Below are 27,376 nucleotides of genomic sequence, written 5' to 3'. Positions count from 1 at the left end.
ACTGTCTGTACCTTCCTGTAAATTACTGAGGAAGTCTAGACTATGCTGCAGAGCTTTTTCTGTTTTAGCCCCTCTACGGTGGAATGAACTTCTCCCTCTTATTAAAACAGAACAGAATTATATTACTTTTTGAAAGAAACTTATAACATAGCTGTTTCCAGTGGAAAGTTAACATCAGCTAGCATGTCATACCTGCAGAGGGGTTGGTGGGTAGTGAGCTTACCTGGATTTTTGTGTTTTGTCTCAAGGGTTGTGCTGTTTTTATTTGTATTGTTAGTTTATCGTACACTGCTTTGAGTGACCTGTATGGGCCAGGTAGGCGGTTAAGAAATGTTTTAAAGTAAATAAACTGATATCAATGGAGCTGTACATAATTTAGCATGGCAATCCAAGGAAGCCACATGATGCAACTGGCACTGTATCTAAAAAAAAAAAAAATGGAAAAGCAAAAAGGCTGGGGTGACCTTCCCTTCCCATTGCAATTTGGCCTGTTTTCGCGCCGCATGAAAGATGAGAGATTTTTGAGCAACACTGTGCAGTCACAGCATTATAACCCTGGCCTGGTTATTGGGTTTAGGGCCCAGCGCTCTCTGGGCCCACTCGATTTTCACTGGCGGATTAAGGCCATCAGCAGTGGGGACTCTGGACCCTGTAGTGGAGAGTATAATGGTGCATACACTCAGTGCCACTGCCATGGCATCCTTATAATCGGCTGTTTCCGGCACCCCCCGAACTCTCAAATTGCACTGCTGTGAGTGGTTTCCAAGGTCTTCCAGCTTTCTCAGTGAGAGTCGCAATCTCGGTTTGTATTAGTTTCTGCTGCGCGTTAAATTACTAATGGCATCGGCATAGCCTTCAACGTGAATGTCGAGCTCATCAAAGCAGCAGCACAGAGCCGCCAAGTCACCCTGAACCTGCTTCATGTCAGCTTGCAGATCTAGGAACCATCCAGGCAATTCTTCTCTTGTTGGCAAATTAGTAATGCCTGATATAACAGAGGGAGCCAATGCGGTGTCTTCCAAAGCAGGGCCTCCCATCTCTTCTTCAGCCTGGTCGCCCTCAGCACAGAGAGCTCCAGATGCCTATTTGCTAAACAGAATTGTTTTCACTCCATAGTCTGTCGTTTAGATGTCATCTGGAAGAATTTACTAGCGATAGTGCAGCCCGTGACAGCAAAAAAAACAAGCACTAAGCAATGCTATAAAATGGAATTAGTGATCAGGGGCAGAGAGCTTCTCAATTATGCAATCATCTTGGTTGGCCACAGAAGAGCGCCCCCAGATAATTAACCATTTTATGTGCCAATGGGAAGAGAAAATTTTGCAGGATAGTAATGATAGGAAAAAAAAAATAAAGAAAATGCATATCATCCATGAAAGAAAGAGCTTTAGAGTTCTCCACTCATGCTTGGCAAAGAGTCTTTTAGACTTTAAAATTACAGTAGAAATTAAGCACAAAACATACTGTTTTTATTTTCACTTCCAGCTTTCATAAAAGTCAATTTTGGAACTTTTCATATCCCTCGACTCTATGTTGCATATTTCAGTGGAAGACCCTTACCTTAGACGTAATCATTTCATTTCTAAAGAATGTAAAGGAGGCTGAGCTCATTCCTGGTTTTATCTACTGTTTTTCTCCTCCAAACATTTTTTTCATCAAGGTTCTATGAAGCCAGGACTAAATGATTTAACATTTCTTTCCATTGCAAGGGAATAATTCAAAGAATGGCTTGCTTTACAGTATGGCACCAGCAGAGTTAGACATTGTATGGATCATATGTAAAAATCTATGGCTTTTAAAATACTCAGTAACTACATCTATCACACAGTGTATGTGGGTGCAAAAGTGCCAATATACTTTTGAAAAGCATATTACTATCTTTTGTAGGCAGTATCTTAAGGACAATGTTGAAAAACACCACAGAAATACTTGAAACTAAAATGTAGAAGTGTAGTAACATACTTATAAATATTCTGAATCTCTTTATTGGCAATGAGCAAAATGAATGGGTGAACCATAAGAGTAACTGGGACTCCTCCAGCAGTTTTTCCTGGTATCTTGGGAAACAAGAGCCAGCTGAAAAAGTGCCTTCAATAAAAGGGTATGCTATGGACTTTTTAGTAAACCATAGGCTGGTATTGGCCCATATATTCAAATGAGGGCTGGTTTATACCAGTTGAACAACCAATATGCAGTCATGCATCTTGGCAATATTCACTAGCAATGGAAAACTTGGCTCAAATGAGTGACTGCAGATAAGATGTGCAGAAATCAGCTCATTACAAAAATGGCCATAAAAGTCCAGAAAGATCCCAGTTCTGCTGCCAAGAAGTGAAAGAAACCACCTGACTATCCTAGTTTTGTTTTCCAATGATCTCACAGACAACAGAATCCAAGTTAACTTTTCATTAGCTCCAACGCTGACATCAGAGAGCAATGGGCCAAAATGAATTAAAAAGGTGCAAGAACAAATATTTGTGAAGCATTCTTTTTAAACTCTCTAGCAACAATTAGGTCTAAAGATGAATTGCTGCTTCAAATGTTGAACAGCACGCCGACATAAGCATTAGTAACTTGTTCAGTACCTTTTTGTTATGCCTGCCTGCTTTTGTCCAAACTTTAATTATAATTTTCTCTTCTCACACTGGGGGGGGGGGGGAGGGGGGAACACTAGTAGTCTCGGAACATTAATAAATAGCTGCAGCAAGGATTGTTATAAAGAAGAAAAATGACTTTAAGTTGCCAAATTTTTGGCTTGGAGATCAAATGCCTTTCATTTGCACTTGCCTAGCATAAGTGTAAAACATTAACCTTAGCACCATGAAAACAGTTGCTGAATGAACATTTCATAATCTACCAAAGATAGCGACTTGATTCACCCAAATTTGAGACTGAGAAAAATTTACAGTGTAATCTTTTCCCCAAGATTGGTGAATAGAAATAACTATATTTTGTGTGAAAAAAGTATCTTGGACCTTTTGTTTCTCAGAGAAGTCATGTAACCTCTCTTTACAGGTCTCTCTAGAAGCCTCTGCTTAGAAAAGAATAATACTTTATGATATTCCTTACAAAATGCAGGATTCCTTGCCTGATGTCAACAACAATTGGAATAGGTGAAGGAAATACAATGAGCATGCTTCCAACTTGATGTCAACTTGAAATAAGGGCAAGAAGTTACATACGGTATGTTTGCCCATACTTCATTCACTGCACTGATTCACTTAAATATGACCAAAGACACTTATGCAGCCCTGCGCCATAGGGAAGAATGGTAAACATATAGAATTCTCAAACCCTTATACATGTCCATCAGGATTGCAACTGAGTGGGTAATAGCTGCAAACATCAAAAGAGAAAAGCAAACCAATAGGGTCATTGATCAAGATGCATTATGGCGTTAACGCATGTGTTAACATCATAACGCATGCAATAATAGTACTAAGGCTTGGATGGGGCGGGATTAGGGAGGGGTTTGGGTGAGATTAATTAAAATCATGACATGACATTTATTACTTTTATATGACAATATTAATTCTCTTCTTTGCATTCTTATAGCTATAACTTTTCCTGTACATATATTTATTCCCATTATTTGCCAAAGTTTCTGTTCTAATTCGCGTACTCACTGTAATTGCATTATCATATACGTAAGCTTGTTTATTCTTTATTCCGTTCTCTGTAATTGTTGCCATATATTTAGGCTTGCTTATTGTTCCCTGTAAACCGATATGATGTGAAAACGGTTATCGGTATATAAAAACCATCAAATAAATAAATAAATAAATAAAATGAAGGGCAATGTCGCACCGTGCGATAGCATAACACATGCTGTCACACAGTTTTAACGCCGAAATAACTACACCTTTTTTCCTGGCATTAAGCTGTGCAATATGCCCAAAATGGCTGTAATGCAATTTGTGATAAAGTTTGCATTTTGGAGGGGGGGGGGGGGGGAGAGGGAGTGAGGGGGAGAGAGAGCGCCTCCAGGGAGACCTTCACAGTATTCAATTATTTATATGACTTTAGGAGGGCCAGCTAATAGCTCAAGGTGAGGTGTTGGTGGTGGTTTAGGGGCCAGAGTAAATGCAGAGAGAGACGAATGAACTGAACAGTACACCTTGGTGAAGATTTGACGTCATTTGGAGCGAGGAAAGTCTCACAAAGATGAGATTTTGTACTATGTTATCTCGGCCTAAGCTCTAAACCAGCACCAACACCTCACCTCGAGGGATCAGCTGGCCCTCCTAAAGAGATATAAATAGTTGACTACTATGAGGGGCTTATAAATAGTCTCCTCCCCCGCAAAACAGAAATATTGTTGGGTGTGAAAAGTTTACTGCTTCATGTGATGCTACCTACGTGAAGTGTTATGTTACTGTGTGGTAATTCTAACTAAATATAAGACCTACCTGCACTAAATATATACCTTTATCCACCGCAGAAAGGATGCACAAGGTGACAGGCCCCATGATAACCAAGATTCCACTTTCAGTGTAAGAGTAACCTTTACCTCTGAAGAATGGCCTGTTTCCCCACTAGCTAAGATCCCCTCTAGTCCTTTGGAAACAGAGAACCAAGTATATAAAGAACAGGAAGAGTTGCATGGCCAACTTTCATTCTGGGGAATTGGAGGACTTAATTCATTCTGTCAATAACTGACAGGAAGGTGGAGGGACTCAAACAAAAGTTGAGTGATGTGGAAGAGAGGACCCTCACTACACCACTGCTGAAGAGAATGTTCATCAGCTAGAAGCAGGATTTGACTCTCATTCTGGTAAGAGACAAATTTTCCAAGGGCAATGTACAAGTCTGTTGTAACAATCATTTATAATAGCCCTACCAAGGCTCTACACAAGCTTACAGGAGGAATGATGATATAACATGGTCGTTGGAAGTACCTCAGAGATGTTATATTCTAGAAATGCAATAAAAAAAGAAAAGAACTGTATTGTAAAACATATGGAAGGCAATTTTCAAAGGCTATTTACCTTGTTAAACTCAGTATTTTAGTGTGTATCCTTTACTCTCGCTAATTTTCAAAAAGAAACTATCAGAACTACAAGTACATGCAGTAAAAGTACCCACATAGGGCTAGATTTTAAAAGCCCTGCACGCCTATTTTGCATAGGCCGCCGGCGCGCGCAAAGCCCCGGGACGCCGTAAGTCCCGGGGCTTCGTAAAAGGTGTGGGAGGGGGCATGTCCGGGGTCAGGGAGCGGTCCAGGGTGGGTCCGGGGGCGTGGCGACGGTTTGGGGGCGGGCCGGAAGGGTGGTCCTGAGTCCCCCGGCACTGCGGCCTATGCCGGGGGATGCCGAGGCAGTGCGCGCAAGTTACGCCTGCTACGCCCTCCTTCCTGCTTTTTCTGCCTTTTTTTTCTGCTTTTTTTTCTCCTGCAGCAGACGCTGATTGCAAGGCTCATTGTATCTTTCCTCCCTCCCGCTCGCTCCTACCTACCCTCCCCCTCTGCCTTCCTTTCTCGCCCTGCCCTGTGGCTCATGAACCTGTTTGTTTATGTGTTTTCTATCCCCTCCCTCCTGCTTATTCTGCTTTTTTCTGCTTTTTTTCTCCTGCAGCTGACGCTGATTGCAAAACCCGAGGAACCCGGAAGACCAGCAAACTCCTCCCCCTTGGCTGACGTCACCGATGCCGGAAGCGCGGCCAAGAGGGAGGATTTAAAAAGCAAGAAGGACCGGAGGCGCCACACAGATGATCTGCACCCTGCCTGATTAAAACCCAAAAGGCCCCCTGTATCGTTTCCACCCTCTCGCTCGCTCCTACCTACCCTCCCCCTCTGCCTTCCTTTCTCGCCCTACCCTGTGGCTCACCAACCTGTTTGTTTCTGTGTTTTCTATGCCCTCCTTCCTGCTTTTTCTGCCTTTTTTTTTCTGTTTTTTTTTCTCCTGCAGCAGATGCTGATTGCAAGGCTCATTGTATCTTTCCACCCTCCCGCTCGCTCCTACCTACCCTCCCCCTCTGCCTTCCTTTCTCGCCTTGCCCTGTGGCTCACAAACCTGTTTGTTTATGTGTTTTCTATTCCCTCCCTCCTGCTTATTCTTCTTTTTTCCTCCTGCAGTTGATGCTGATTGCAAAACCTGAGGAACCCGGAAGACCAGCAAACTCCTCCCCCTTGGCTGACGTCACCGATGCCGGAAGCGCGGCCAAGAGGGAGGATTTAAAAAGCAAGAAGGACCGGAGGCGCCATGCGCTGGTGCTGCGCTCCGAAGGGGCGCTACAAAGGGGCATGCCCCTTTGTACGCCCCTTCGTACACCCATTCGCACACCAAAGGAACTTGGATCAACCGTCCAAACCACACAACAAACATGGAAAAGGAAGGAGAAGTCTCAAGTAAGCAACCAATATCAGTCTGCATGAACAAAGGTAAATATAACAAGAATTATAAAATGTTCAGATCTAATCACAATAAAAGAGATTTGCAGAAGTCATTTAAAAAAGAAAACAACCTGGTACAGATAATAAGAACCACCAAAACAAACACCCTAACTCTAAATAACTTACTAATGTTAACATTCATATTAGTTAATGCTCAATCAATCACTAAAAAATTCCCAATCATCTCCTACCTACTGTATGACAAACCCAACTTCGTTGCAATTACTGAATCATGGTTAAAAAAAATCTGATGTAGTCTTAAAAAATCAAATAGCACTCAAAAATTATGAGGTATTCTCAATCCCAAGGATAAATAAACGTGGAGGTGGCCTACTACTAATTATTGAAAAAGCTTTTAAATGTAAACTAATCCCAATAATTCCTCCACCTAACCATGAAATTGCCATCTTCAGAACTAACAATATACAAATATGCCTTATATACTGCCCTCCCAGTTTATTAGAGCTAAATATGTCACCACTAATCGAGTTTCTGACAACACATCTAAACACCTCTAAACCTACCATAGTGTTAGGTGACTTTAATCTACACATGGATATCCAACCCCTTTCTAACACATGCCAGACACTAATGGATGCCATGACAACACTAGGGTTTTCACTAATAACCGATAAACCAACACACAGTTGGTTTATCGGACACTCACTTGATCTAACATTCATAAATAGCAACTATCTAGAACACTTAGCAACAAACTACACACAAATTCCTTGGTCTAACCACCTCCTTATTCAGTCCAATATTAATATTCTCAATCCTCAGACCATACAAACTCATAATCCCATAGAATTTAAATATCAACCACCCTATAACAACGATGAACTAAAGGACAAATTAGAAGAAGAACTAAAAGACATAACAATTAATGATTGTAACTCAGCTACGGAACTCTGGTTAGACTCAACTAAAAAAACAGTCGATGAAATAAACCCCATCAAAACAATAACTATCAAAGAAACAAAACAAAATAACCACTGGCATAATGCAAAAATAAAAGATGCAAAAAGAAAGCTCAGAAAATTTGAAAAAAACTGGAGAAAACACAAAACAACTGAAAACCTAACCAAATTCAGGAAACATCTAGCTTTCTACAAACAACTGATCCTTAATACTAAAAAAGAATACTATTCCAATAAAATAGAAAAGTTTGCCACTAACCCAAGAACCTTATTCTCCATAGTAACGAATCTCACAAATGACAAACAAGAATCACCTCAAAGTCTTCCTGAATCAAAATGCAATGAATTAGCTAAATTTTTTAGTGACAAAATATTAAACCTAAGAAACAAACTCCCCAAAAACAGCAAACAAGGAGATGTTAACATATGGTCCTCATTTATAGAAATATCAGAACAAGAAGTTGAATCAATGATAAAAAATATAAACCCTGCTCCACACAAAATCGATACAATACTAACAACTGAGATAAAAAAGATTACCAATGTAGTAACCCCAACACTAACTAATATCATAAACCTATCCCTAACTGAAGGATTAATGCCAGATACACTAAAAGGGGCAATCATTAAGCCAATCATCAAAAAGAAAAACAGTGACCCATTAATCCTCATTAACTACCGCCCAGTCTCAAACCTCCCATTATTAGCTAAATTAATAGAGAAAACAGTACAGAAACAGCTAGCTGAACACCTAGACAATAACATACTGTATCCTTCACAAAACGGCTTCCGAAAACACTACAGCACTGAGACATTACTTTTTTCACTAACAGACAACATACTAAGAGGTTTTGATAACAGTAAACATTACATCCTTATAATGCTCGACTTATCTGCAGCCTTTGATACAGTAAACCACAAAATACTACTAAAAAGACTTGAAGAAATTGGATTATGTGACAAAACAATAAACTGGTTCAGATCCTACCTAAACAACAGGTTCTTTCAAGTCCAGATAAAAAAACACATTATCAGAAAAATTTAAACCTGAAACAGGAGTACCTCAGGGTTCAGTGCTGTCTGCTACCCTCTTTAACATATATATGCTACCCTTATGTCATCTGCTGGCAGGCCTAGGGATAATACATTACATTTACGCAGACGACATTCAATTAATTCTACCAATAGATGACACAATTGAAAAAACATTAAGTCTAGCTAACATGTACCTAGACATAATTAAACAACTACTAAACCAGATGGAACTGGTTATCAATATTGACAAAACTGAATTCCTTCACCTTGAGAGAAAACATACTAAAATCATTCAAATACCGATAACCCTAAGAAATAACCAAAAAATTGAGCTAGCCGAAAAAGTAAGGAATCTGGGAGTAATAATGGACCCAGAAATCAACCTGAAGCAACACATATCTATAAAAGTAAGAGAAGGCTACGCAAAACTTATGGTCCTCAGATGATTGAAACCAGTAAACAGTATTGCAAACACTTATCTTTTCTAGCACTGACTACTGCAACGCACTCTTACTAGGACTCCCAAGCACATCGATAAGACCACTCCAGATACTTCAAAATACTGCAGCCAGAATACTAACGGGAAAAAAGAAGAGGGACCATATAACTGAATCTCTAGCAGACTTACATTGGTTACCCATCGAATACATGATAAAATACAAAGCCTTATGCACCATACCCAAACTAATATATGATAAAGAAGCAGATTGGCTAAACACAGCCTTACGAGTACACGTTCCACAAAGAAACCTCCACTCAGCAAACAAAGCATTACTAACAATCCCTTCAGTAAAGTCAGCAAAATAAACCCAAGTGAGAGAAAGGGCTTTTTCATTGGCTGGGCCCATACTATGGAACACGATGCCCCCCGAACTCAGATTACAGAATAATCCCAAAACGTTTAAGAAAAATCTAAAAACATGGCTCTTTAAAAAAGCCTTCACTAAAGAGTGTGGATGGTAGAGAATGAAAGTACAGGGTAATGCAGATGAGAATGAATTTATTCAATCCTACATTTAAGAAGTAATATTTCAAAGCGATAGTAACTCAATAATATACCTGGACTTGACCAACATTACTCAAATAATGATTTTATTTATGAATTTGTAACCGAACTTTATTGGCACCTGTTAGAATGTACGATATCCTACATTTACTTACCTTAGTCTATGTGCCTATTTGTAAACCGTTGCGATGGTATATATCTTAGCGACGGTATAGAAACGTTTTTAAATAAATAAATTTTTAAATAAACAAAGGTAGGGGGGATTTAGGTAGGGCTGGGGGGTGGGTTAGATAGGGGAAGGGAGGGGAAGGTGGGGGGACGCGGAAGGAAAGTTCCCTCAGAGGCCGCTCCGATTTTGGAGCAGCCTCGGAGGGAACGGAGGCTGCCGATTTTGCGCAGCCTTGCGCGCGCTGACCCCGGATTTTATAAGATACGCATGGCTACGCATGTATCTTATAAAATCCGGCATACTTTTGTTCGCGCCGGTTGCGCGAACAAAAGTACACGCGCGTACTTATTTAAGATCTGCCTCATACTTTGTAATTACATGGGCTGTTCAAAACATTGTCCCATATTATATGTTCATAATTAGCAATAGCTTACTCAGTTCTTTTGTCTCTGCATGTATGCACTTAATGCCACAGATCCCTGGAAGAAACATTGGGTCCAAGGCAGCTTCCACAACCTCCCCCGCATGACCCTCATTTCTCTCTAGGGAACAACAGATACACTGTGGATGATACTATGAAGCTGTATGAAGGTATACTAGCTTACATCTAATAGTGGTACTTGTAAAGAGGCACAAGATAACGAATAGGAGTACATTATCTTATAAATGCTAATAAGCAATGTCATTTCCAACTGCCATCACTGCTTTCCAGATCACAGTGATGACCAAGTCAGTGACTCAGATGAAGGAGCTCAATAGAAGTGTGAGGCTCCTGAAGAGATCAGTGTGGGTGATAAAGGCATTCCTGGGATCTTTAAATCATTTTCATCATTCCTTAGTAAGCCCTCATCTGCTTCACAAGCCATGTCCCTTGCACAGTGTTCTCTTCCGTTTTTTCCCCAGGCAAAATAGGAGGTGGCTACTGAAATGGGTCCAAGAGAGCATACACCCTCAACACTGCCACTGCAGAAAGAGGTGGAAGGGACTCTCCACAGTTCTCTGGTGAGTGATGCCCTTCTTCTCTGTCCAGATCATAACTTTCTCTTATTGTCTCTTCTAAGGCTATTTTGAAAGGGGAAGAGGTAGGCTAAAAGAAGTTCCTGTATGGAAGTCAAGCTCTTCAATGTAATCTTGCGCAGTTACTGGATATTGAGAGGAGATATGAGGAATGTATCAAGGTTCACCATGACCAGGTTGAACTGTTGCATATTTTTCTGACCAAGAAACAGAATCAACAGCCTCAGCAAGTGGATGAAATCATGAACTGGAAGAGGTTACTGTGGCCTCTACATGTCATATGTGAGCAGCATTTGATGGCCATGAAGAAAATGGGGCAAGATATATGACAAAGGTGCCAGTTGAGAATTTACCTGCAAACAGCATCAGTAGAATTATATTATTGGCTGCCTCAACAGGTCTCCTTAGAACTACCTTTATTATTATTATTTACTGGACTTTATATTCTGCTTATAAAACAAGTTATCCAGGCAGTTTAGACTATAAAATATACATAATATGAATCAGGAAGAAGGGTGGTGATGATTCTGTGGTTGTGCCAAAGGTAAACCAGGCAGTAGGTGTAGATCCTCTGCTTCTCATTTCTTTTTGGATCCATATCTTACTTCTATGTCATATGCTTTAATAGCCAGGGATCTGGATAGCGGCTCAAAAGATGTGTCTTGAAGGAGGGCTATAAGAACATAAGATATGCCATACAGGGTCAGACCAAGGGTCCATCAAGCCCAGTATCCTGTTTCCAAAAATGGCCAAACCAAGTCACAAGTACCTAAACATTAGATAAATCAAAAGCTACTACTGCTTATTAATTACCATAATAACAGTTTATGGATTTTTCCTCTAGGCCCTCTTCTTCACAGGGCAATCATTTTCTTTGCAATCTCCTCTGGTCATCTCATTCTATTTTTACTTACATATTGCCTTATTCCCAAAAAGGGAACTCAAAGCAGTTTACATCTTGAGATATAATACATCAATATAACATAATTTTATGAATACAAACATAAAATCCCTACTGCAGACCTACCATGTCCCTACTCTCACTAAGGAGTGATAAGCTGCATCACAAAACCAAACAATAACACTCTTTCCCAATCAATACAATTAAATCTCAACTGTATCAATACAATCATTTCCAAAATGTACAACACAATAAAAATACAACATGACAAAAAATAAAATAAATCAAAAGGCATGATTATATGAACGCAATACTATTTCCAATAACACATAACCTCCACACCAAATAACCCATAATCAGTAAACTTCCTCTGCTCAGTGCATAATGGCAGTCAAAAAAGCTAACAGAATGTTAGGAATGATCCGAAAAGGAATGAAGAAGAAAATAGAAAATATCATACTGCCACTGAGGTAGATCTTCAAAAAATACGCGATCGCGTACTTTTGTTCGCGCACCAGGCGCAAACAAAAGTACGCTGGATTTTATAAGATACGTGCATAGCCGCGCGTATCTTATAAAATCCGGGGTCGGCGCGCGCAAGGGGGTGCACATTTGTGCAACCTGCGCGCACCGAGCCCAGCGCGTGCTGGCTGTTCCCTCCGAGGCCGCTCCAATTTCGGAGCGGCCTCGGAGGGAACTTTCCTTCGCCCTCCCCCCATCTTCCCCTTCCTTCCCCTACCTAACCCACCCCCCTGGCCCTATCTAAACCCCCCCTTACCTTTGTTTCATGATTTACGCCTGTGAAAAGCAGACGTAAATCAGCGCGCGCCGGCTGGCTGCCCCGCTCCGAGTTCCGGTCCCGGGGGCTGGTCCGGAGGCCGCAGCCACGCCTACGGAACGCCCCCGGGCCGAAACCATGCCCGCGTCGCCGCCCCCAAAACGCCGCATCACGCCCCCGAAACGCCGTGTCATTCGGCAACACCCCCCGACACGCCCCTTTTAAAAAGCCCCGGGACTTACGCGCGTCCTGGGGATCTGCGCGCGCTGGCGGCCTATGCAAAATAGGCGCGCCGGCACGGGAGGGCCCTGCGCGCGTAAATCCGGGAGGATTTACGCGCGCAGGGGTTTTAAAATCCGCCCCACTATGTTGAGCCATGGTGCAACCACACTTTCAGTACTGTGTGCATTTCTGGTCAATCCATCTGAAAAAAGACTAGCAGAACCAGAAGGTGCAGAGGAAGGCAACAAAAATTATAAAGGGGATAGAACATCTCTCCTATAATGAGAAGCTACACAGGCTAGGTCTCTCCAGCTTCAAAATAGGGATGAATGAGAGGGGATGTGATAGCAATTTACAGTATAAACTCATGAGTGGGGTGGAATTGGTAAATAAAGGATGGTTATTTACCCTTTCAAATAATACTAAAACTAGGGGACACTCCATGAAACTAACAACCAGCAGATTCAAAACAGATTGTAGAAAGTACTTTTTTACTTAGTGCACTATCACGCTGTGGAATCTGTTGCCAGAGGACGTGATCAAGGCGACTAGCATAGCAGGGTTTGAAAGAGGTCAGGTAGATTATAGAAAGCCACTGCTATCCCTGCGAGTGAGAAACAGGAATTAGAACTACTTTATGGGATCTGCCAGGTAGTTGCAACTTGGATTGGCCACTGCTGGAGACAGGATGCTGGGCTCAATGGATCTTGGTCTGACCCAGCATGGCTCTTCTCTGAGAGAGAGAGGGATGGTTCACTGATCTGTAACTTTAAACAGAAACCATCAACATTCTCCAGACTGAAAACTCTGACCAATCCAAAGTGTTCCTGAGTGGCTCCCAAAGGGACTAAAGTCCACACACTTTCTCCCTTTCGATTTCCAATCAAGGTTATTTTCTTCCTTTATGTGACCCCCTTAGACTAACATTTTCTGCATCCTTTACAAGTAGTTTTGCATCATCAGAGAAGAGCCATGAGTGTAGTGAAGACTTCTACAGTGTTTGGTGCTACACTATTTTTTATTTTATTTTTTTTGGGGGGGAGGGCAGGTTGATGAAGTAATGCAACTGGGTTTTGTTGTATTAACACAACTCTTTGCAATCTGACATGACATGGGGAGCTGCGACTTGATTCAAATGTAGATGACAAATAAGGAGGCCAAGGCGATCGAGGTTTGTGTAGTGATGTAGAGCAGTCATTTTTAGTACATTTAAAATCTGTTTTGAGAGTTTTCTTGCGGTACATTTTGTGTTTCTAAATACTGTATTTTAGGCCATTTGAGAGATTTGTGGTCTGTGCAAATAGCAAGCAGCATGCAGCTGCTTGATGTAGTGTTTTGACATAGACTGGAATCGAATCGATGAGGCAGTGCTAGCCTGGCAGGATGAACGCACCAGACAATAATAAGGACATTACAAGAGGGTGAAAAACATAGGGATGTGCAATCGTTTCTCCTGAATTAGGCAATGTCAATGAAATTGCCTAATTCGGAATGGTTCAGGAGAACCGAAAAACGATAGATTTTTTCTGAAATTTCGTAAAAAATTCATTTTTGAGTTAGTGCGTGCTAACTCCCCATAGTGCGCACTAATCCGAAAATCGGGTTCCCCGAAAAAAAACCTCCCCCGAACTACAGGAAAAACAAAATTCCCATGGGGTGGGGGGCCTGAAACGAAGCCCGACACATAATTTTTACCCGAAGCATATCTCTAGAAAAACATGTTTAAAAAGTCTGGAAGACAACAAATGTCAAGAGCCTTCTGTTTTTCATGCAGTTAAGTAGTGAACTGGAACACGATTGCGGCTGCTTGTGAAAATTGAGAACGGGAAGATTCCAAATTTCAAAAAAGACTGCGCACATTCTTTTTGCGTGGGTGTGAATGCACTCCTTGCCCGAGTTATGCCAGCCACGCGAAGGAATAAATGCAGTCAGGTCTGAGTGTTGCTGAGGACCGAATAAAAGGGGCGCATCTACTGTATTTGGGTGAATGAATTTTTCTGAACATCATTTTTTTTTGGCTGTGATGAATATCTTTCTTTTTGAGCAAATATCTTTTGAATTTTAGCTTTCATGATAGCTGCTGCTCAGCATTTCGTTTCCATTTACTCTCCAGAGGCTAAAGCAAATTTGGGTGAAGGAAGCCAATAAAATCTCTCCCTCTAACTATAATAAAGAGGAAAGTTGTCCTGCGCCTGCTGCATCATCGGTTTGCAAATTGAGCTCCGTCCCGCTCTCTTTGCTCTCCAACTCCACCCCTCTCCCTCTGTATGGAAACTAAACTCCGCCCATCTCTCTCCAGCTCCACCCCTCTCTCTCTCTCTCTCTCTCTCTCTGTATTATCCAGTCCACTGTCTTCTACCAAATATGTAAATACAGCTCCACCCCTCTTTCTGGCTGCACCCTCCAGCTTTGCCTCCTCTCTCTCTGAATTGTCCAATCCCCCTCTTCTACCACATAGTTCAGAGTTCAGCCTGCACTCTCTCTAGTACCACACATCTCAATTACGCACTTCCTACAATTCACAGTATTTTCCCATCTTTGGACAGGCTTTTACTACTAGTCTTGCATATTCCCTATGCACTTTTACAGACAAAAGTGTCTCCTTCTCATAATTAATACTTCAGTAACCCTCCAAACACACACTAGCTACATCTTTTCACCACACAATTATGGTTAGTAAATCCTCTTGAGGAATACTCTATGCCCGGGGTAAGATTAATCACACTAATTAATAGCATTTGTGTTGCTATTAAAAGCTGGGTAAAGTGAGTCTAAAGTCATTCTCTTAATAATAAATGTTAGTGACTCAAATCTTTCTTAAAAGAACAAAAAAAAATGATCGTTGGCATGCACTGCTTGTTTGTTTACCGAATGGATGGATACTGAACATTGATGTTCTAGTGGGGAATGCAAATTACTGTCTCTCAGGTGAAATGAAACCCAGGGAAAAAAACAACAACAACAACAACAACAAAACCAGACTGTTTATCAATAATTCTGTCATTGGTTTACTTGCAAAGTGCAATCTCATTTTCTCGTCTCTCCGGAGAACCAGTAAAGCTTGTGAATTGATCCTTATCGGGCAAAGAGACTGCGGCTTCAGTCCTGGCACCACTGCAGCTGTCAGGAGCTGAGTCAGAGGGAAAAAATGCGGCTATAGAAAGCCTGATTTTTTTTTGGGGGGGGAGGGGGGGCTGCACTTTCAGTTTTTTAAATTCACTTTTTCTTAAATTAGATTTTTTACAATTAATGAATGCATGGTCTTTGGCAGGCATTATGTAAAGAAGAGTGGGGGAGGGGAAGGCAAGCTGATGTGCCTGAAAACATTCTGTGCTGGCAGGAAATAAATCAGCTGTTTCCTACCCCCTAAAGATCATCATAGAGATGAAAGGTCTTTTTTTTTTTACCTTATGCCCTCTTCCTTATTTTTTTCAAACCTGTTTGACATTTTGGCTGTGAATATGTCTCACAGTGGCACTTTGCAGTGAGCACCATGAAAGAACGAAACAAAGCTGCACTGCTTGCACGCCGTGAGGAGGCTTTTGTCGGCATTGTGGGATTTTCCTTGGCAAGAAAGTTGTTTAAAAAAAAAACAAAAAACCCAACACAGGGCCTGCTCCTTGGAGGATGAAAACGAGGAGCAGGAGGAGGAGGAGGAGGCATCTCCTGATTCCTGTCACAAAAGCCATAGGGCAAGCCTGCCACTGCAGGTGGAGAGGCCCCGGCACAAACCGGAGCTAGGCACAGACCACGTGTGGTGTTAGAAGTGGAAGGAAAGTGGGAAACGCAGCCGATTATACCAGCCTTTGTAAACATAGCAAAGCATGGGGTTTTATTTTAGCTTTTCAGTAATGGAGGTTGGAAACTGTAGCGCAAGTTTCCTTCTCTTTATTGCGTTCAGTTACTTATAACAATACGATGGATTTGGTTTTTATGACACGTAATTCTACTATTTTAAGTTTTGTATTTTCTGTAAGTGTGTTAGGTAGATCATGTTGAAATTTTATTATGTATTTTAAGTTTTGTATTTTTTATAAACCCGCCTAGAGTCTTATATGAATTGGGCTGTATATAAATGGAAGAAGCAAAATAATTAATAAGGTCCAAAGCCTAGGTAGAAGTATAATGAAAAACTATTTCAAATTTATTTTTAACATTCATTCAATACGGCAACTCCATTGCTCATCCATCAAGGATATAAACAGTTTTCAACCGGGTCCCCCGACACGGACCCCATGTTTCACCAGAAGGCTGCGTCGGGACGGACGCATATATTTCCAACAACTGAAATGTAAACACACAAAATAAGCTTAAAAGAACTTCAAACTTAAGTGGACAAAATCAGTACATGGTAATACCATAAGCACATTTCACCAATAAACATTCCTTGTATGCAGAGCTACATTTAAATAGGTAAGGAGAGCGGACAGCATAGACAGACACCAACATTTAAAGGGACTGAAGTTATGGCACGAAAAAACCAGCCAATGAGAAGGCCACAGCTCAGGGAAGATACAACCAATCATGGAGTGAATAGTGCGAGATGACAAAAAGGGAGTAAATAATGCAAAGTAACAAAAAACAAAGGAATTACACGAAATATTACCATTCTATTTTGTTGTTCAAACGCTTAGGGGCAAGACAGTCCAAATCTGTGAATCCATTTTTGTTCCCTGCAAAGCAGCATTTCAGAGAAGTTGAACAACAAAACAGAATGGCAATATTTCGTGTAATTCCTTTGTTTTTTGTTACTTTGCATTATTTACTCCATTTTTGTCATCTCGCACTATTCACTCCATGATTGGTTGTATCTTTCCTGAGCTGTGGCCTTCTCATTGGCTGGTTTTTTCGCGCCATAACGTCAGTCCCTTTAAATGTTGGTGTCTGTCTATGCCGTCCGCTCTCCTTGCCTATTTAAACGTGGTTCTGCATAAGGTATGCTTATCGGCGAAATATTTCTATGGTTTACCATGTACTATTTTGGTCCACTTAAGTTTGAAGTACTTTTAAGCTTATTTTGTGTGTTTACATTTCAGTTGTTGGAAATATATGCGTCCGTCCCGACGCAGCCTTCTGGCGAAGCACGGGGTCCGTGTCGGGGGACCCGGTTGAAAACTGTTTATATCCTTGATGGATGAGCAATGGAGTTGCCGTATTGAATGAATGTTAAAAATACATTTGAAATAGTTTTTCATTATAAATCTACCTATGCTTTGGACCTTATTTAATATTTTGCATCTCCTTTGGGGTGTGGATATATATTATTTGGAGTGCAATTTTCCTGCTCCATTTTTGTTGGTTTTATAAATGGAAGAATACATACATTTCATTTTCATTTTATACTTAAACAATAAAAGCCTATCCAAGGACTGGAAAATACTGTGAAGTGTAGTAAATGCGTAACTGAGAGGTGTGATGGCAGAGTCACAACCCCATCCCCTCTTCACATTATTCCCCCTTTTAAAGCCCCTTTGATCCCCTCACTCTCCCTCTCTTTCACTTCTTCACTTCACCCAGTCCCCTCACTCACCCTGGTTTATTCCCCTCTCCTAAACCCCTCATTCACCCTGGTTCACTACCCCCCACCTCAAACCCCTCATTCACTGTTCTCCATCCCCTTACTTTTCCTCATTCACTGCCCTTCTTCACCATCCCCTTTCTTTTCCTTGTTCACTTCCCTCCCCTATCGCCTCACAGTTGTTCTCTTCCTCCCACCTGATCTCCTCCCCTCCCTGGTTTATTTCTCTTCCCCCAATCCTTTGTTAATGCCCCATCCACCACCACAATTCCCCTCACTCACTCCTCCCCTTATCCCCTCACCCACCCTCATTCCCTCTCCTCAACTCGCTCTCACTGATTCACCACCTGCCAAATCCCCTCACTCCCCTTCCTTCATTTCTATCCCTACTCACTCACCATCCCCACAATCCCCTCCTCCTGCTTCCATCTCTCTCCAATCCATTCTCATTGACTCCCACTCCAATCCCATCTCTCGCCCTAGTTCCCCCTTCCCACCCTGATCCCCTCCCTCACCCTGATTTCCCCACAAACCCCTCACTCACCCTGGTTCCCCCTTCCCCCCAAATCCCTCATTCACTGTCCTCATCCCCTTCTCTCCATCATTCACTACCCTTCTCTACATCACCTTACACTTCCTTCTTCACATCTTTTCTCTATCCCGTGCAATATCGATAGCCGGGCCGACCCTTTGGAACACAATGCCAGTTGAACTACGGCAAGAGGAATGCCTCAAATCGTTCAAGCGGAAACTCAAGACCTGGCTCTTCGCCAAGGCATACACCTAATTTCTCCCTTCCTCTCCACTGCCCACCCTTCCTCTCCTCTGCCCCCCTCTTCTGGCCCTCTATCCCCTCACTTCACCCTTCTCCTACCTTTTTCTCCCCCCCTCACCTCATACACTTTTTCTCCCCCCTTCACCTCATACCTTTTTCTCCCCCCCTCACCTCGTTCCCTTCCCTCTGCTCGCCACTCCCCCCTCTCCTCCTAGCACCCCTAAACTGCTTATCTCTTAGTGTCTTCCTTCTGTACATATGTATATATTTACAAACCTCATTGATTATTTAATGCAAATTTTCCCCTTGTTATTCACACCCTCATTTATTCATTTGTTAACTTGTTTTATTTGTTCAATGTAAAGCGCCATGCCTGGCGTTTGTTTGTGTTACACTGTAAACCGATGTGATATCCTGGATGAATGTCGGTATATAAAAATTTTAAATAAATAAATAAATAAAAATAAATAAATATCTCTCCACTATCTATTGTTCACTTCCCCTCACCTGATCCCCTCCCCTGCCTGGTTTATCTCTGTTCTCTCAATTTCCTTATCCCCCCTTGTTAATGCCTATTCCCTCACAAACCCCTCACTCACCCCATTATCCCCTCACTCATCCTCATTCCCTCTATCCTTAACTCAATCTCATTGATTCACGCCAACAATTCCCTCACTCATCCTCCTTCATTCCTTTCCCTATTCACTCATCATCCGAATGGTCACCCCCTCCTCCTTCCATCTCTCTCATCAACCTTAAGTATTACAGTTTCAGAAATTTAATATGAAGCCCTCCTTTAAGATGAATTAATACCATTTTTGTTACTTTCCTTTTTACATCTTTCCCTTCTCCCCCTCTTTCACCCCACCATCCTCCTCTACCTATCATTTCACTATTGTTATTGTTTTCTTCTTTTGCAACTATGTATAATTTATCTGATTGTTGTTTTGATTCTGTAAACCGTTGTGATGGCTAAAACGAATGACGGTATATAAAAACGAATAAATAAATAAATAAATAAATTGACTCCCACTCTGATCCCATCTCTCCCCCCTCCCTCCCTTACACTCACTCATTCACTTCCTTCCCTCTTTCCCCCCCATAATCTCTTCACTCACCCTCCATGGCTGGAGAAAGGTGGAGGACCGTGGCCTTGCAGAGCCTTGGGTCATGTCATCTTCTTCCACTGCCAGACCCCAAGTCATGCTTTGAACCATGAGGTTCAATGTGCGACATTCAGGCGCCGGCAGTGGAAGGGGAGGATGTGGCCTGAGGCTCTGCAAGGCCACGGTTCTCCACCCATGGAGGGTGAGTGAGGACATCGGGAAAGTGACGGCGGGCAGGCAAACGAGTGGGTGCTGGAAGCAATGCACTATCCCACTGCTAGCAATGCTTCTCTTCTGGGATTAAGAGAGCTGGAAAAAAGAGGAGTGTGCCATGTCATGTCCCTCTACCGGCAATGTTTCTCCTCCAGGGTGTGCTCACGATCTGTACAAGGAGAAAGGGATGGAGCTGGAGACTACAGGGAGGGAGCTTAATTAGCATTCTGGCAATGCAGGCTTGGGGCAGCTTTGCTCTTTATTATAGCAGATACTTTTTCTTCAAAGAATTTCCTTGATCCAAAGAAATTTACAAAAAATAAACACAAGATACAAATCCAACTCCATCCCCCTCTCTTGCTAGGGGAAAAGGCTGGACTGTATCACAGAACTAAACCATCAAAATACTCTCCTTCACCTTAAAACCCCACCACCACACAAATGCAAACATTAAAATGCAATCTATGCACTCTCTTCAAACCTTAGTAGGTTTGAGTTTTCCAAGTCTGGAAGGTAAACTCTGTTAAACTGTTTCCTCAGATTTTACATAATACCATTGGCAGCCCATCTTTCATACATCTTGCTGTTATAGTTGTTGATGGCACTTTCCTGAAAGAAAATACTGTTGCAGATTTACTCTTATTTCCCCAGTTGTTTTAAACACTTTTCCTTTTATAAACCGATTAGTGTCAGCTGCAGATACTTGAATCCTTAAGGTACCAAAAAAAGAAAAAAGGATGTTTTTATTTTTGCCTGGATCACCTCCTGCTATATTTAAGTCTTCAGTCCATGGAGAACCTACTCCCATCCCACTAACTACTAGAGATGATTGGGGGGAAGGGAGGAGATTCCCACAATATGCCTGTATTCACTGCTGCAAGGGGATTATCTCTGATTAGGTACAACCTCCATCCCTCTACAGCGCATTCATCACAATGATAGTTTCTGAAAGGGGACCACAAATCACAGCTTCTTTCTGAACCCATAAGAACATCAGAAATGCCATGCTAGGTCAGACTAAGGTCCATCGAGCCCAGCATCCTGCTTACAACGATGGCCAATCCAAGTGGTGCGTACCTGGCAGTTCCCATAAAGTAGATCTATTTCCTATTACGCATTCCTTATTCTACCTGACTAATAATGTTATGACAAGTAACTTGCCCAAGCCTCTTTTAAACCCTGCTATGCTAGTTGCCTTGATCACGTCCTCTGACTACAGATTCCATAGCTTGACAGTGCTCCAAGTGAAAAAGTACTTTCTACCATTTGTTTTATATCTGCTGGTTATTGCTTTCATGGGGTGCCCCCTTATTTTAATATGTTTTGAAAATGTAAGTAACATCCTTTATTTACCCATTCCACCCCTCTCATGATTTTATAAACTTCTATCCTGTTTGCGCTCAGCTGTCTCTTTTCTAAACTGAAAAGCCCTAACTTCGTTAGCCTCTCTTCATAGGAGAGATGTTCCATCCCCTTTATCATTTTTTCATCCTCCTGTGCACCTTTTCTAGTTCTGCTTTGTTGACTTTGAGATTGGACGACCAGAATTGCACACAATAATCAAGGTGCAGCACACCATGATTCGATATGCAGAGGCAATATGACATTTTCTGTTTTATTCTCTGTTCCTTTTCAGATCATTCCTAACATTTCATTTGCTTTCTTGACTGCTGCTGTGCACTGAGCTGAGGATTTCAACATATTGTCCACAAGGACTCCAAGGTCCTTTTCCTGGGTGGTGACTTCCAGTACAAAACCAAGCATAATGCACTTGTAGTTGGGATTATTTTCCCTATGTGCATCACTTTGCACTTTTTCACATTAAATTTAATCTGCCATTCAGTTGCCCAGTCTTCTAGTCTCAGAAAGTTTCTCTTCAATACCTCATAATCTGCTGCCGTTTTAAAAACTTTCAATAATTTTGTGTCATCTGCAAATTTGATCACCCCACTTGCTGTTCCCTTTTCCATATCATTTATGAATATGTTAAACAACATCCCTGTGGTACTCCACTAATGATTTCTCTTCATTTGGAAAGCTGACCTTTTATCCTAACCTCTGTTTCCTGTCTTGTGAACTGGCTCACCTGTATCTACATAAACATTTACAAGACTTATCTTTGCTAAAACTATATTGATTCTTTCCCATTAAGCCATGTCTATCTATAAGGCCAGTGATTTTGTTTTTAAAAAGGGTTTCTACCATTTTGCAGATACCAAAATTAGGCTCACCGGTCTATAGTTTGTCGGATCACCCTGGAGCCCATTTTAAAAATTGGCATCACACTGGCTACCTTCCAGTCTTCAGGTATCACAGCCGTTTTAAATGTTAGGTTACAGATTACTAGTAATAGGTTAGCAATGTCATGTTTTAGTTCTATTAGAACTCTGGGGTGGATGCCATCTGGATGTGGTGATTTGTTATACTTTAGTTTGTCAGTCTGAACTATGACATTCTATATTGTCACAGATATTTGTTTTAGTTGCTCAGAATCTTCACCATTAAATAATATTTCAGGTAGGTATGTTCCTAAGATTCTCCTCAATAAAGTCCGAGGCAAAGAATTCATTCATTCATTAGTTCTGATACTTCCTTCTTCTCCTGAGTATCCCTTTTCCTCTTGATCATCTAATGGCCCAACTGACTCCTTCACAAGCATTTTTCTCTGAATGTACTTGAAAAATTTTTTTTATTAGTTTCTGTCTCACTGAAAAGGTTCTTCTCAAATTCTCTCTTGGCCTGTCTTACTAATGTGTTACATATAATTTGCCAGTGCTTATGCTCTTGCCTACTTTCATCATTTGGGTCTGCTTTCCATTTTTTTAATGATGCCCTTTTAACTTTATCTTCCTCCTTTACCTCATCATTAAACAATGCTTGCAGTCATTTGGTCTTCCTTTAATCTTTTAATGCATGGAATACATTTTATATGAGCTTCCAAAATGGTATTTTTAAACAATGTCCATGCCTCATGCAAATGTTTAACTTTTGCAACTGCTTCTTTTAGTTTTCTCTAATTTCCTCATTCTATCAATCTCCCTTTTTAAATTATATGCTTCATTGTGTAGTTTTACTTAATGTCCTCCTTGCAGTGAATCCTGCTTAGCACCCCCATCACAGTAACCCCTTGCACCAGTTTGCGTGTTCCACTGAAGACTATATCTAAAGAGGCTGTTCCTCTCGTCAGTTCTAGGACCAGCTGCTCCATGAAGCAGTCATTTATGGCATCTAGAAGCTTAGAGGTAAATTTTAAGACTTGTGCGTCAGTGCACATGTGCGCGTGTTTGCCTGCTCGCACACATGGATGCGGCAATTTTAAAATCAGCTATTTGCATGTACATGTGCGCACAATTTCATTCTGATGTGCATGTGCACGCAAATGCAGCTTCACTCGAGTAAGTGGGGGGGAGGACTTTGCTAGACACATGGGCCGACAATTACCTCTTTTCCCAGTTTGTTCCCAGTTCACCCCAATAAAGTAGAGGACTTTCTAACTCCCCTAACTAACTCGCCTCCCTTTTACCTAATTATACCCCGACCCTTAAAACCCCGCTGACTACCCTATTTTCTTTCATTTTAAACTTACACGCCGTCCATAGCAGAAGTTACAATGTAGGGGACCCTGACGTGCCCTTGTGCGCATAAAGACTTATGCACAGACTTCATGGTACAGATCCACCCTGCCCTTGCCCCACCCCTTTTGTGAAAAAAAGTCTGTGCGCGTACCGTGAGATAATGCATGTACTTGCGTGATTTTAAAATCCGTGCAGTTTGTGTTGGGCCGAGTCACGCACATATCTCCTGGCTTTGGTATGTCCCAATGAGACAATGACCAAATCAAAGCTGGGGTAACTGAAGTCTCCCATAATTATTATGCTGCTAAATATATTTGCTTTTTTAATTTCAGTCAGCATTTTATAATCTATTTTTAATCTTTGCCAGGTAGTCGGCAGTACACACCCACTGCTGTACTCTTATCCATCATACATACACTTTGAGTACCACACATATGTGGTACTCATGATGACTCTAATTCTCTGTATTTGGAATAAGGGAGGCACTATGAATGCTATCTCTGCAATATCCCTGCTAGACCAATGAGCAGAAGGTGGGTTTGCTCTGTCACTGAGAGCCAACAGGTCAACCCATGCACAGAAAGTTTGCTAACATTTCTACTTGTTCTTCTTAATACAAGGACAACTTTCAGATAATTAATATGAAGATGCACCATTCAGACTGGGTCTTTGTGTACAGTGGGTATTTAACATTAGAACTAGTTTACAGAAAGAAACTAGTAGCATGTTAAGGACAGAAATAAATAGTTTTATTTTATTCTGATTGTCACATTGTTCTGAAGTTGTATGTTCTAAGGCTACTGAATCTAAACATATTTACTGCCTGGCCAAGAAATGAGAAGGCCATTTTCAAAAGCCTTTCTGCATGTAAAACAGAGCTGTATGTGCAGTAATGGAGTTTTATAAAACTGACTACCCGGTATGTGGATACATTTACATGTGTTTGTCCTGTCTGTGCATAAATTTACTCAGACTAAGTGGAGATAGAGAGGAGGTTTTTTCAAGTACATGCATTTTTCGCTTTTAAAATGCATGCATGCAAACTTCCTGAGAAATTTGTGCGGATATTTTAGCAGATGTAACTGCGAGTGTGCAGGTAGGTTCGATGGGATAATTTTCAAAGTAGACTTATGCATGTAAGTCCACTTGGAAAATTGATGTAACTTATACTCTTGCTTTTGCCAGCTAACTTATGCACCATAGTACAAAATGAACCCACTCAATGGACAGTATTTTCTCAGTGACTTGCATTCACAGGAAAAGTGGCAATAATATACCATAAATATCACAAACCCTTACAAAAAAAAAAGACTAACAACAAACTGCAATACATTATGTGATACTAGGTTCTTGAAATGACAGTCAACCATAACTCCTGTGAGAAGTTCCAGTAAAAATATTGAGACTTATTGTGTGTGCCCACCTTCTATTTTTGAATGGCCAGTACTGCTTAATAAAAGTTATAAAGGCTTTTGTAATGAAGAGTGTGGGCTGATATTAAGTTAGCCGGATACAGCTATCTTGCTAAGTATATCCGGCTAACTTTAGGAAAGCCCTATGGCATGACCAGAGTTAGCTGCATAAGTTATGTGGCTGAGTCCATTCCTCCCCAAAATGCTCCCTGCTTGCCCCTGGAACGCCCTTGGCTTATGCTGCTAATTTCTAGCTAAATAACTTGTTATGCAGCTAAAATTTAACCATATACGGCATTTAATATCACTGGTTAATCATTAAACGGATTATTTTTCAGTTATCCTTCTAAATGGCTTTTGAATATCGACCTCTTTGTGTCTGTCCAGATGCAGATCAGTGTTTACATGTAGATTAAATTCTATTTCTATACAATCTGAATGCATGCTTATTTCAGTTTTGTATGCACATTTGCAGGGTGCCAGTGTTTTCTTAAATTCTCAATGCAATTTGTTGTATGCATATAAAAAATTTACAGAGGATTAGACTATACAATCTTATATAACAGAGGGGCCCAGTTCACAAAATATTTTTTCTATGGGCACAGAAGAGAAAAAAGTAATTGGAAAATAAAGCTCTTAATATCATAGGTCCTCTGGGTGGGGTTTCATTGTACCTGAATGTAATTTGCTGTTCAGCATCCTTACTCCATGTATATGCTATTTTATTCTCAGTCTATATTATCAAAAGGCAAGCATATTACATTTTCAGGTATGCTCGCCTTGTCACAATGGATTATAAAGTAAAAATGAAATAAAGAGTTTAAAAAGTTACATAAATAAAAGCATACATCTATTAAATACTTCTGATGTAGGTAATTAAAGAACTATAGATATCCAAGGGCATGCATTCTGGGGAATGCGCTGTAGATCAAAACCACAGTAACTATGAATAATTCTCTGGCTAGGAATCTTCCACAAGAGTTGCTTTTAATTGTACAGACTTCTTGACTTACCTCCTCTATGGATTATCAAGGAAGTATCACTTCCAACAGGACATTCTTTAAGTATATCCACTACTTCTGCATGGTTCAGGTTCTGCACATTCAGCTGGTTGATCTCGACAATGAGGTCACCTTCACACAAACCAGGACATCCCTGGATGTCTAGAATTTGCTTCACTCTCTGTCCCGTGGGACTGTCTGCTATGGTGAAGCCAAAGCCCTGGGCCCCTTTCACAATGGTTAAGGTCATGAGTTCAGCTTGCGTGGCCCCAGAAGAAGCCATTGAAACATTATCATCATGGACAGGTGGTGGTGGGAACGCACTATCAAGCTGACTATCTGCTGGGATGGAGTGCAAAGAATGTGGTGGTCGATCTGCTACATCTGGAACAGATTGAGAGGTCCTAGAAATGTATTCCAAATAAGTTTCATAGTTATTTCTTCCATTTACCACTACTGGTGGTCTTTCTATTACTGAAAGTGGTGGCATCATGCTGCTGGCAGGATCTTCAGGATCATAGGGCAAAGGGTATCCACGACATAGCACCAGGTTGACACTCTGTCCAATGGGAACAGACTGGAAGAGTTTGACCACATCTGCATGAGTATGCCCAAGGACACAAACTTCATTAATATAGACAATGACATCACCTACAAGGAGAAGAAAAATGATTGACAATATGAGTTAACTTCAATTACTTTTGACATAAAGGAATGGAATTGAATTTTTTATGAGACCAGTCAAAAGGGCTCCTTTTTCTCCTGCAAGCTAAGAGAAAAATCAATTAGAGCAATATTTATATTCAGTGGATGGAAGTAACTCAAGGTTAGTCAACTCTGTCAACAAATAGCAAAAGAGTAATTTCCTGTTTGTCGAAGTTTAGAAATTACTTCATAGTCAAATAGGAACAGAACTAGAAATACATCCCCAAATGCTCACATTCTCTATAAAATGCTTACCACATTATTAATTTAATAACTAAAATAGGGTTACTTACTATTTCTTTTACAAGTTAATAGGTATTGAAGGCAGGAGCCTTTTTCTACCAGGGAGTTTTCTATTAAGTCTGAATCTACAGTGCTCAGCAAATTGCATGGAATTCCCCTTTTTTTGTACAATTACAGATATATTGCAGGACACCTGAAATATTCTGAATCACAAAAAAACAGAAACCCTACAAAAAGTTGACACTTGAAGAACTGATTTAATGTAGCTATTAGGAACAGTTTCTCCCTCATATAGAGGCTAATGTTTTAAGCTGTGAGAACATGGATCGTTATCACACATTAATTAACATGCGATAACACCCTATGTTAATGGCATGCAAGTAAGATAC

The 27,376-nt window shown here is 41.0% G+C and overlaps 1 protein-coding gene across 12 annotated transcripts in view; it reads right to left on the bottom strand.

Annotated features, from left to right (window-relative positions):
• Positions 1-27,376, bottom strand: part of MAGI2 (membrane associated guanylate kinase, WW and PDZ domain containing 2) — a 1,548,202-nt gene that overhangs the window by 287,036 nt on the left and 1,233,790 nt on the right. For 11 of the 12 annotated variants that reach the window (XM_029615849.1, XM_029615851.1, XM_029615853.1 and 8 more), the window contains one exon: positions 26,052-26,690. The exons of the other annotated variant lie outside the window; for it this stretch is intronic. In XM_029615849.1, coding sequence (XP_029471709.1) covers positions 26,052-26,690 — 639 coding nt within the window. The remainder of the gene's footprint in view (positions 1-26,051; positions 26,691-27,376) is intronic. 12 annotated transcript variants of the gene reach the window in all.

Source organism: Rhinatrema bivittatum, chromosome 9 (assembly GCF_901001135.1).
Source record: "Rhinatrema bivittatum chromosome 9, aRhiBiv1.1, whole genome shotgun sequence".
Taxonomy (NCBI): domain Eukaryota; kingdom Metazoa; phylum Chordata; class Amphibia; order Gymnophiona; family Rhinatrematidae; genus Rhinatrema; species Rhinatrema bivittatum.
The sequence above is the reverse complement of the archived record's forward strand: the minus strand, read 5'-3'. Positions and strand labels throughout refer to the sequence as shown.